Source organism: Pelobates fuscus, chromosome 2 (assembly GCF_036172605.1).
Source record: "Pelobates fuscus isolate aPelFus1 chromosome 2, aPelFus1.pri, whole genome shotgun sequence".
Taxonomy (NCBI): Eukaryota; Metazoa; Chordata; class Amphibia; order Anura; family Pelobatidae; genus Pelobates; species Pelobates fuscus.
This window is the reverse complement of record NC_086318.1, coordinates 363,909,195-363,922,341: the sequence shown is the minus strand read 5'-3', so window position 1 is coordinate 363,922,341 and position 13,147 is coordinate 363,909,195. Positions and strand designations below refer to the sequence as shown.

General features: G+C 37.7%; 1 protein-coding gene across 1 annotated transcript in view; it reads right to left on the bottom strand.

Moving 5' to 3' along the window:
* SLC24A3 (solute carrier family 24 member 3) overlaps nucleotides 1-13,147 on the bottom strand; it is a 345,921-nt gene that overhangs the window by 25,105 nt on the left and 307,669 nt on the right. The window contains exons 8-9 of the mRNA XM_063443684.1: nucleotides 5,594-5,619; nucleotides 1,900-1,953 (exon numbers count right to left, since the gene is read on the bottom strand). Of these exons, the coding sequence (XP_063299754.1) occupies nucleotides 1,900-1,953; nucleotides 5,594-5,619 (80 nt within the window). The remainder of the gene's footprint in view (nucleotides 1-1,899; nucleotides 1,954-5,593; nucleotides 5,620-13,147) is intronic.

Here is a 13,147-nt window from a genome sequence, read left to right as displayed (position 1 = left end):
GATTAATCTGTCACGTTTAAACATTTCATATGAAGGAACACAACTGCAGATTTCTTATAGTTCGAATATTTATTAGGAGTAATTGGTATTGACTTTAATTCCAATATACAGGTACTGTAGCATTAAGTATTAAACGATAAATGAAGTCCACAGTTATATGCACTGTAGCTTTAAGGAGTAAACGGAACTGAAGCAGCAAGAGTCCTTTAGTAGTATTAATTAATTAGATGATAAGAAGTTACAATAGCTGTTCCATAGACTTTAACTGAAGAAAGATAGATGCAGCTAACTGAGACAAGTATGTGTTGAAGTTAGCTGTAACGGTTGGCTTTAACGAAGGACTTTGGAGACAGGAAATAACAGCTTTAGATGCAACGTTTATCAGAGAAGTTTTACTTAGCTTCCGGCTTATAGAACACTGGTTCCCGAGATTCCTCAGAGGCAGATTATCCTGCATGGATAGAGTTCAGCTTTAGCCGTGGATGAGGAGAGGCGAAGGGAACTTGAAGTCTTCTATTCCGGTCCGGTAACAGCAGGTTTTCACAACTAAGTTGCAGCCGGTTCGTGAGTACAGAACGTAGTTCATTAATCCAGCCTCGATCAGCTGGTGCGGTCAGATTAAATAGGGAGACCGGGTCATGAAGGGGTGTGGCTAAGCTCCGTGGAACCAGGAAGTAAGGGGATATTATAGTTAAGGCATGACACACTAGAGGAAATAGGGGAAGGCTTAACCCATTCACAAACATAGCAGTTTCTCTGAAACTGCTATGTTTATGAAAAAATGGGTTAACCCTAGAAGGACCTGGCACCCAGACCACTTCATTAAGCTGAAGTGGTCTGGGTGCCTAGAGTGGTCCTTTAAGCACAAAACACGTAGACTTGTGGATGTTTAGTGGCAGTTACATGATGGGAACTTTTGTCACACTGCTTTTTTCACGTTTTGTTTTTAAATCAACAAAGATTGGAGCTTTTTAATTCAGCAGTGAAGAGATTCTTTGCCTACACCAGCCCACTTTCTCTTTTGGTTTTCTACTATTTCTGTGGGAGGACCACATCTTCTGGCTAATTGGGACACGGCATTGAGAATTTGATTCAAACAGCGTTGTTGAATTTCAAGTGAGTTCCTGTGCTTCCAAGTCCTATCAGTTTCTGTATTTTTATTTTTTGGTGCCAGGTGACAGACCCTTTAAGCATCATTGGTTTCTCACATCCAACAGGAAGTGGTGTTGAGGTTACTACTATCTAATCATGTTATCTACACATTTATCCATCACCCATTGCACATGAACAATAAAACTGCTCAATGAACTTCATTCACTTTAATGGGAACTTGCATGTTAACGAATTATCAAGCCCCATTAATTGGTTTCAGATGAGCTATCATTAGTGACGGTCATATGTGAGCTCGTTTCATTTATGTCCATTATACATTACTAGGCATGAGTATTGACTTGGGTTGACTGGGATTTCATTCATTTTCTTCTCTGACATTTCATTGTAATTTTCTTCATTCTTAGAACTGTAAATGGGAAACAATCCCAAGGAAGACCTTGCAGAGAGACATGCTGAGCCAAGTGGCTTTTATTGTTGATAATTGATATAATTAAAGGGAAACTCCAGTCCCCGGCCTAAAGCACTTCGGCTAAAGTCATTCCAAGTAATTTAAATAAATAAATGAAACGTATACGTATAATTGGAGTGTTCCTTTACAAATAAAAAAACAAATCAACAGGCCTGAGTAATCATCCCCAATGTCTTTTGATTGCTTCTACTGTTACTCATTATTTAGTAAAATGTTTGTTTCGTAACCTTAAAGGGAAATGTTATGTTTTGCAAAGACGTGCACAGAAATAATGTGAAAAAAATCTAACGGAATTTTCCAAAGCATTGCATACTTACTTCATTATAAGAATGTAAACGGCATACATCAGTACTAAGATCACGGACTCCCACCTGGAGAAAGACACAGCAGATCATTAGTGTGCTTACTGTGTTTATTGTCACCATGTGTCTTAATGCGTGCAGCGTGCAATTAAAATCTTCTGATATATTAATATAATAACTGCTCACAGAGGTTGTGATTATGAGACCAATTCTACTTGACTTGAATCAGTTCCTGCTGCGTTTTATAGATTGATGTGCCATCTCAGAAATATCGGAATATAGCACATTACCATAATATCCCAACTCCTGCAATTCAATGTGTAGCACATGTGTTCTAACACTTTAATCATGGAGTCGTCTCCATTAGAGAAACATGTTTTATGAACGGCAAAAAGCTTGCTTGAGTTTTAACAGGACGTCTCACAAGTTTTAATCATGGTGACTGTGCAGTTTTAAAGGGACCCTATAAGCACCAAAACAAGTTTAGCTTAATGAAGCAGTTTTATTGTATAGATATGCCCCTGCAGTCTCACTACTCAATTCTCTGCCATAGATAAATCACTGTTTCTGCAGCTCTAGTTTCAACTCCCCATATGAGACCGACACAGTCTCCCTAGACATTTCCTGTAAAGAGAGTTTAAATGTTTAAACTTTCTTTACTGCACATTGTATTTAATTTAGAATATATTTTCTCCTGCTCTGTTAATAGCCTGCAGGAGCCTCCTGTGTGTGATTAAATTGCAATCCACAGAGTAGGAGATAAAACTTCTAAAGTAAGCACACTGTGCTGTCCCATCTGATTGGAAATTAAACTTTTTTTCATGTAGGCTGTGTGAGTCACAGACAGGGAAGTTTGGCTAGGGCTGCATAAACAGAAACAAAAGTGATTTATTTCATAAATCTCATGGAGAATTTAACAGTGAGACTACTGGAGCATGATCTGTACACCAAAATCATATAGCTCAAGTCAGACTTTGAGTAGAGTCAATTTTGGACTAAGCATTTCCAAGAAAATATGTTTTCACAATTCTCCCAGAATGCCTTTCTGGATAAGCAAATCAGCACAGATAGTTATCATATTTTAGACTTAAAGGACCACTATAGTGCCAGGAAAACATACTCATTTTCCTGCCCCCACCCTCAGGGCCCCCCTCCCGCCGGGCTCTAGGGGGTTGAAGGGGTTAAATTTACCCCTTTTTTCAGCGCCGGGCGGGGGACTCTCCTCCTCCTCGGCTGAATGCGCATGCGCATCACGAGCCGCACGCGCATTCAGCCAGTCCATAGGAAAGCATTCTCAATGCTTTCCTATGGACGCTGGCGTCTTATCACAGTGAGAAGCGCAGAAGCGCCTCTAGCGGCTGTCAGTGAGACAGCCACTAGAGGCTGGATTAATCTATTTGTAAACATAGCAGTTTCTCTGAAACTGCTATGTTAATAGAAAAAAGGGTTAAACCTAGCTGGACCTGGCACCCAGACCACTTCATTAAGCTGAAGTGGTCTAGGTGCCTATAGTGGTCCTTTAATCCCACATTTCTGCAGGCATAGTGATTTGCAATATCGGCAATACCAGCAGTGAATGTGGAGTGATAAAGTAGCAAAGGTTGATGTGTCGGCTGCTAAGGAAAAGAAGGAAGAAGAGAGTTTGAACAAAGTTTTTGTCAGGTGACATATAGATGGTCTGTCAGAAAACTTTTCTTTAAAAAAAAACAAAAACTTTGCTGGCAACTCCAATCTTTAAAAACGACAAGCTTTATAAAATGTTTTTAAACATCTTTAGAAAATGTCAAGTTACCGATAATCATGTATGTAGCTCTATGTATGCATACATGCCATCAGTTATATTTTAGGATCATCCTTATTACACATAGCAAATCGCAGCCCATATACTATAATTTGTGCAAAAAAAAAATCATACAAGCACTAGATCATGTGTGGGAATGCTTGTTAATTAATTATGTAATCATTATCTCATATTATGCAGGCATTGCTAAAATAAACAGAAATATCTGTGTACATTATGTAGCCTGAGGAAAAACATGCTTAGAATATGATTTAATATTTAATGTTTCACATTAAGAAGATACAATCTCAAAGTTAAGTTCTCAAATGGGAAATGTAATGTGAGGCAGAGAGAGTGAACATCTTTTCCCTCAGACCTCCATTTTGATACCTCTTCGTAACTCTCCTGTGCACTGGTTAATGGCAGAAGGAAGGTACAATATAATTACCAGCATTGTCTGAATAGGGTACAGGAGGCCACGATAGAGCACAGAACTGGCACATAACCTACTGCCACAAATCTTCACAGCAGTCGTGGTCTTCCTGGTCTACTGCCCTGGCAACAGTGACAGTCCTTACTCTAGCACAATTTATAACAGACATTGAAATGTGATTTAGTAGTAGCTCAACTGTCTCTCTTGCAGAGCATAATTATGTATTTGTTTGAGCCTGGAATGCTGGGGAGGGCAGTAAAGGGGGCAGAGGGCAACCATACCCCGTTCCACTAACATGCAATTGGAGTGCCCTTATGAGACTGGTCTGATATGCTCATAAAAAGGTATTGGCAATACAGTGACATTTAGATAATCCAGACTGGATTGTCCCACAGAGAAAGGGTTTGGGATTGTCCCTTGCACAACTGTTTCCTTTTAAGAAATATTACTTTAGAGATCGTTTGTGTTCACCTTAGACTTATTAAACCCTATGTAAAAGATATAAATAATAAATTACCAGTATAAACTATCACACTGCTTTTTTTTTTAGCAGAGAGGAAACAGACAAAGCTTAGACTATTAGTCAGAAGACAAGAAAATAAGAGTGTGATATGAATATATTCTAAAGTACTGTTTCAAACCTATTCTTTTGCATGATACATCACATACAAATTAAAAAGAAAATATTTTTCTATCTTGTCAGATTCGTCACTTTAGTAATTTTGTGCTAGCATCTATTGTAATATCGATTGTGTTATGTCATAATTATGTCCATAATTCAAAAGGTTTATACCCACCCTCACATGCTAGCATAGTTTTTTTAAACAATTAGTTCTGAATTATAATGAAGTATAAAGTATAATAGAAAAACCAAGCACAGTATTTCCCCTGTAAGATAACAAAACAAATAAAAACAGTGCAGTAGTTTTACCCTTTCATTCTGAAATGTGATGATTTTGAGACCACCTGCCAATGACAATTGTTGGATGGGTAGTGTTTGCCCATGTTAATGGGGAGCTTTATGGCATCAACGTGGCCCTGCTCTAGAACACCCCAATTTAACCTATTTTAGCATGCAGGAGTAGTGCCCAAAGCACTGCAATCTACTTGATATATAAACACAGGTGTCATCAAACCTGGAAACAATTGGCAAGTGCGACCATTTAGAAGATGACTGAAAAAAGCATCTCAACCATTTTATGCTTGTAAACGTTCTAGTGAACTTTCCGTTTTGTATATAGACATTTCCTCTAAACACCATCGATAGGCCTCATGGAAAGGTGTATTGAATAATAGTACATCATTTATTAACACTATTTACAATGGGTGGGGGCACAAGGGCACTCCTGGCACCAAAACCACAGCATTGAGCTGTAGTGGTTATGGTGTTTGGAGTGTTCATTTAGCTGCACATCTAATAAACAAAAAAAAAAGGAATAATCACAATTGTTTCACACACATAGAGGTGAGAAATTATATGAGCATGCTTTACTTACCAGGCAACCTTTTCATCATAAATAAACTGTGAAGAAAGTAAAGAGAGGATTTGTTTGTATATAAATGCACTTAAACAATAGTAATGTTCACTATAAAAACATTATTGTAACATATGGTTGTAAAGAGTCACAAGGGTCATCAGAGTTTTGTTGGGAATTCAAAGTGAATTTCAAATTTTAGACCTAAGTAGCCAAACTTTAAGCAGGGATGAGTTAGGCAATTTTTCAATTTCAACGATTGTGTCCTAAAATTGGCAATTCACTTTGAATTAACAACAATTCCCAATTAGTGAATAATCTTGCATGTTTGAGAAGCAAGATTATTTCAACTTGAAATATAAACAACAATAAAAAAAGGAAAAAACATAGAAAGACAATAATTGGGGTCTTAGAAATATGGTAAGTTATACTTTTTACTATTCCAAACCAACTCTATGCATCTTGTTACCATCACCAAAGCTGATAATATTTAAGAAGCATGCTTACGCTTCCATGTTTTCGTTCATGCTTATAATTAATATATTCTGATCTTCTTTTCGTGATAGAGCATTTGGATAAAAATTAAATCGACGGGTAATATGTGTGTTTAACCACTTGAGGACACAGCTTCAGCTGACGGAAAACTTACGTCAAGTGTCCTTAAAGGCTTAATGGTTACATAGGCTGAAAAGAGACATGTGTCCATCAAGTTCAGCCTTCCTTACATGTTTTTGCTGTTGCTCCAAAAGAATGCAAAAAAAACCAAACAATTTGAAGCACTTCCAATTTTGCAACAAACTAGGGGAAAAAAAAATCATTCTTGACCCCAGAATGGCAGTCAGATTAATCCTTGGATCAAGCAGTTATTACCCTACATTGAAAGATTATATCCTTGAATATTCTGTTTTTGCAAGTATGCATCTAGTAGCAGTTTGAACATCTCTATGGACTCTGATAAAACCACTTCTTCAGGCAGAGAATTCCACATCCTGATTGTTCTTACAGTAAAAAAAACTTTTCTTTGCCTTAGACGAAATCTTCTTTCTTCCAGTCTAAACGCATGACCTCGTGTCCTATGTAAAGTCCGGTTTGTGAATAGATTTCCACACAATGGTTTGTATTGGCCCCGAATATATTTGTATGATGTTATCATATCCCCTCTCAGGCAAAGTTTTTCTAAACTAAAGAGGTTTAAATTTGTTAAAGGGAAACTCCAGTGCCAGGAAAACAATCCGTTTTCCTGGCACTGCAGGTCCCCTCTCCCTCCCACCCCCCAATCCCTGGTTTCTGAAGGGGTGAAAATGATGTCCCACGTCGCTGCTTCTTCCTCCACGCCGCTCCTCCCTGTGATTGCGTTGGCTGGTGGGCGAGACTGATCCCGCCCACCGGCCAAGGAGACCTAATGCGCATGCGCATTAGAGCTCCCCATAGGAAAGCATTGAAAATGCTTCTCAATGCTTTCCTATGGGGAAATGAGCGACGCTGGAGGTCCTCACATATAGTGAGGACGTCCAGCAACGCCCTAGCACAGGTTTCCTGTGCTATGATCCAGGAAGTGCCCTCTAGTGGCTGTCTAGTAGACAGCCACTAGAGGTGGAGTTAACCCTGCAAGGTAATTATTGCAGTTTATAAAAAACTGCAATAATTACAGTTGTAGGACTAAGAGTAGTGGGAGTTGGCACTTAGACCACTCCAATGGGTAGAAGTGGTCTGGGTGCCTGGAGTGTCCCTTTAACCTTTCTTCATAGCCGATAAGTTCCATTCCTTTTATTAATTTTTTAAATGGTATTTGTCCATTTCTTACCAGTATAGTAATATGGATATATGAGCTGTGTCTTTCAATGTTCAATAATACTACACTAAACACCATCAAAATGTTGTGAAAGTGCCCTGTCCATGGAAGAATGCCTCGGATGTCACAGCACTTTTAAGGGAAGGACCATTAATTATATGATATGTAAACAAGAAGCTGTCACTGGTATTGAATTTAAAGTTTACATCATTTCTCATACCCGGAGATTGAATGGTGAATCGGTAGTTGAAAAATTCACGCAAATAATGCATTGAGTTTGTGTATCACTGGTTTAGAAAGATTCTGTCTATATTTTAAGAATTCATTATATTTTGTATATCTAATTGTCATAAAATTAACAAGCTGAATTACAGCCTTAATTATTACATATTTTGTTCAATGTCCCTGTGGATTCTTAATCCGAAATCTCTCTGTATTCATATATTCAAAGAGGTATATTATCAAAACTACCCAAATTCACACTAATTAGTGTGAGTTTGTAAAAGAAACACAGCATTAAAAATGGTATCAAGAGAATAATAAGAGAAATAAAGAAATATAGACAGAATAGAAAATTGTGAATGTGTGTAAGAATGATGTGAATCAAAACCTTTCTCTGAGATTATAAATACGTACGTCATAAATTAGTGCACGCTATCAGAAGGGTGTTGGAAGTTGGCAAAGGTTCCTAGAGAGTTCAATGATTTCCTGCTCCTAACGTACAGCGTTATTCACTGAGCTGGGATTCTGGGGAATTGAGAATCGAATTTTAAAATGTAGGCCAACAGAATCGAATTGGAAACATTTCCAACTCAGCTATTATTCCAGCCCACAATGTACAATTATCTAGTCAATTCTCCAAAATTCACAGTTTAGTGAAGAACCCTGCATGTGCCAGTGTTGAATTTAGAATATCACCAATGTTTTCTCCGGCCTATTGCCCGCTAAAAAAACATTTATTATTAATATTATTATTGGAATTTCTATAGCATCACCTTATTCAAATCTAAAAACTGGATGTACCCACAAATGAGACAATCTATAACAAATGTTGACATTGACAAGAGGTTAATGTGAACCTCACTCGAAAAAACATCTAAAGGAGGTGACGTGTATAAACACGAGAGATATGGCAGAAACAACAACAAAAAGTGAGATTGTTAATTCATTTTCCAGTTTAATTGATAACACGTTTATGTCATCATCTTATTAAGATGTACTGTCATTGGAAAGATTATCCGTCTAAAAGTGTCTAAAAGTGTTCTCTGCCTCGCCATAACCTCCCATGGGGACCACATTCTGGTGAAATTAGGTAATGTGTGATTGAGTCTATGAGACATTATTTTCCCAAGTCCTGGTCTCACAAAGTGCCTTATAATGCAGCGTTAGGAATATTGCTTCATTTTTTAAAATTGTTTTTATTTTTCAACATGGGGCATCTCTATTACTCTATTAATACTAAGATGGGGACGTGGATTATGATATTCTGTTGTTTGGTTTCAGTGTACTTGCTTCATTGCTTTCTGTATTCTATATAAGAGACTGTATAATTCTGTATACTGTCACAGTAATGTAAGCTTTGTTCTATTTTAACTCTGTATACTGTCACAGTAATGTAAGCTTTGCTCTATTTTACTTAAAGGGACACTATAGTCCCCAGAACAACTACAGCTTATTGTATTTATTCTGGTGAGTATAATCATTCCCTTCAGGCGTTTGGCATTAAACACTGTATTTTCAGAGAAAAGGCGCCGTGTTTACATTACAGCCTAGATATACCTCCACAGGCCACACCTCAGATAGCTACTAGAGATGCTTTCTGGGGCAGTGCTGCATAGTGTGCAACATTGCCTTTCAGTGCCTCTGCCCTCTGCATGGAGACACTGAACTTTCCTCATAGAGATGGATTGATTCACTGTATCTCTATAAGGAGATGCTGATTGGCCAGGGCTGTGTTTGACTTGTGCTGGCATTGCCCCTGGTCTGCCTCCTTGACAGTCTTGGCCAATCCTATGGGAAAGCATTGTGATTGGCTCAGACTACCACTTCTGATGATGTCAGCCAAACAGACAGATCAGGGGCAGAGCCAGCAGCAGCAGACTAAGATAAAGGTAAGATTTTACTATATTTAGGAGGGCATGGAGTGAGGGAACAGGAAGGGCTAGATGGTGGTTTTTACACTATAGTGCCAGGAATACATGTTTGTGTTCCTTTAATGTACTTTAATTTAGGAAACTTTAATAAGCATTTGAAGTGGAAAAATAAAAGATTTACTGTAATTATAAGTGCAAAAAGCACGAACCAAGAACAAAGATCTATTCAATAATCTACTTCTAATTTTTTTTAGCAGCAGATATATGTAACCTGGGTGTATAACAACTAAATCCATCACAAAGTAGTTGGTAAATTCCCTATTGATGGAGAACGCTACCTGTCTACGATTCTCCCACAGGTGTTTCTACATTTGGCATCTGACATCAGAAAACAACAATGATGTGATAGTAGAAAATTCCTCTTACATTCATGCTGGTATTTGTTATAAAAATAACAAGTAAATGTTGCTGCAGTAATTTCAGGCTAGAAATGTTTTATTGTAGAGACACTTCTATTATTGCAGTGTGTATGCTATATTTTCATCAATATTGTAATATTGAAAATAATACACCATGCCTTACAATAATATGTAGCAAACAGGACTGAATGCTTGTGTTTGCAAAGCACATCTTTCTTTAAAATGTTATGCAGGTCACCACTTGGTGGCTCCAGAGTTCTATCTCTGTTCTTTTAAGCATCCTTTCATCTGTGACATTCGTTTAATAAGAATTAATTTAGCAAATAAACATGACGTAAAAGACATTTCCTAGAAGGTTACAGAAGAAAAAGGCGCCTGTCCATTAGCTTCGATACTTGTTTTAGTAGCAGAAATTGGTAATCAGCAGAATGATTTCAAAGGAATAGTGAAGAATCCTTCACAGAAAAACATATTTGACTCTCACATTCTATAGACCCATGTGTTTATTAATGTCCCAAACTGAAGTGGAAAAAATATTGTTTAAACACCATATATAAATTATATTAAATATTATATTCTTGTAATAGTCAACACATTTATTCACAATGATGGATTAGGTCTATTACGGCAAAGGCCTTAAAGTCAACTTACTCAGGGGACACTGCCAAGTCTTATTGGGGATGCAGATCCATATGCACAGATTGGTAGTCCAAGATTCTCACATGCAGCAACACACTCCCATACACGCACACATACACAAGATGCACACACCCCTGCGTTCCAGCACCTCCAGTATAGCCTGAGACCATTCTGCGACTACCCTGGTCAAACACGAAAATATTTATAGAGCCAGAAACAAGGGCCATACTTTGAGACCCATACTTTATTGAAACCAAAATAAAACATACACTGCATACAGTAAAAAAACACCTATAATGGAAACTATACATAGTTGGCATGGACTTTTGTAAACATTCAATTCAAATAAGTATATATGTAATACTAATTTTTAGGAATTTAGTTTTAAGCTAAAATAATATATTGACGTTTAGTAAAACCTTTCTAACAATGAGTATAGGCTATACAACCAAAAGATTATTCTCCATTACTGAGTAATGGAGTAAAGAAACACTCTCTTATAATAAATGAGATTTGTTATATATAGAGCAAGCTGAAGTGCTTTAGGAGTCTGCAGTGTTCCTATTATCAGGGGTGTCAACAGTTAAAGGAGGCACTTAACGTATCACTGTTGACCTGAAGCCACAATTAGATTTATGGCTCCATCAAATGGACAAGTATGAATTCATGACAAGTGCATTCTGGGACATTGTTCCGGTCCAGTCAGTAATTGTGCTTATTTGACTGAGCAGCTAAAAAAAAAATGGAACTTGAGTGACTAACTCATAGTGATAGAATTCACCAACTTATCGGAATGATAACTTGAATGATAACTTTATGCAGATACCCCCTTCGACTATCTGCCTGTTGCATGATCAGTAACATATTCCTATAACTGTCTTGAGAATTTTAGCACTTTGCTGAGGTTTACAGGAAAAAATATATTAAATCTGAAATAATATATTATCTATAATATATCTTAGGTATGATCCATTACAAAAGTGGTAGAAAAAAAAAAAAATCACGTGTACTTTATAAAGCCATGAGTTTAGATCACATTTAAGAGAAAATAAATCTGATTACAAATGTCAAACATAACTTTGGAATCCTTAGCACTTTTAAACTTTCTATAGTTTGTAGCTGTGAAATATCTTTTAAAGTTTTATACATTCTCATGATTTTAAAAATCTATGAGACACGAACAGGTAGGGTTAATCGAATCAACAGCAGACCCAAACGTGTTTACGAGGAGTCGAGGCCCACTTACAGAATCCCATTGGACCAGCGGAAGCACAGTTGCTAAGACCTTAACAATTTCTCATTTCAGTGGAGATTTAAAACGAAATTGAAGTCAGATAAATTGTGCAAGTAAGGAGAGCATTCGAAGGAAAATGAGATGCTAGTTTCTCACAGAACAACGAAAAGGGACAATAAAACAAAGATTTATTCCTAATAATCTCACATCCAGGCCTGGGTCACCTCAGTAAATGGCCATTCAGTGGAAGAAATTCCATTTTACAGATTGAGAGCTAAACGTGTACTTTGGATTACTGAGAGGAATTATTTGATTTGCTTTTATCAGCACACAGAAGCTTTCCGTTTGGATTTAAGCAGATATCTATCTGAGTATTGTTAATGTAAAGACACATATCATGTAGTGAAGCAGTTTGAGCGAGCCACCAAATACATTCAATTCTGTCCCTTAATAGTCCAGAGACAGTCTAGATTGTATTACAGGATTCTTTTCAAATTACCCAGGTTTAGGAGAACCATACTAAATTTGTGCTGCTGTTCTGTTTTCCAAGGAAATCTCTCTAACCAGCATAGCTCAAGCACTGAGCATGCTTGCACTATGCAAAATGCTGTCAGAGCATGTAGTCCATGTCCCAAGTGCTGAAAAAAACCTGCGCGTGTGCTGCCCCTGTGGAGCCAGCAATCCACCCTCTAACAATAAGTACTGTCTCCACCCAACATTCATACTTCATCCTCCAAAACTCACTTATTCACCCCTCTTCCTTCATCCACTCAAACGCCTTCCTCTCAACATTCTATATCTCACAAAACTATTTCTCATCCCATAAACCCTTTATCCTTTCTCTCAATGATCTTCCTCCTTTCTCTAGTCTAAACATTTCATTCTACTCCGGTATCATTAATCTCTTTTGCAAGTTCATATCGTTGATAAGTAAGTGATAACGATATGACCGATATTAGTGGAGACTGTTTTTTTTTCCTTTACAGTCTGCACAGTTGTAACTCTTCTTTGTTCAATTGTAGGATTCATAGAGAGTGTGATAGATAACGGATAGCTCAATACAAGATATATCTGATTAGTCCTTCCTTGCTATAATCACTATACTCACTTGGATTCCCTGAGCTCTTGTAAGAGCTATTCCTGCTTGACTCTCTGGAGGATGAGAGGTTCACACACTGGAACTGGAGCCTTGTCGTAGGTCTAGGGTGGGTAGGAGATGGCGAGAACCCAACCAAACTGTGGCGGTTCGTGGGGTCTGCAGTGCTGATGGTGTCTGGTGGAGTGCTTGGAGTCCTCGGGTAGCACTAGGAGCATCCGTCGGTACCCAACCACGGTACAGGAGCTCCGTTACAGATATCTCTATATTTTGCGTTCAGCTTTACCTCAACCCTGACCAAT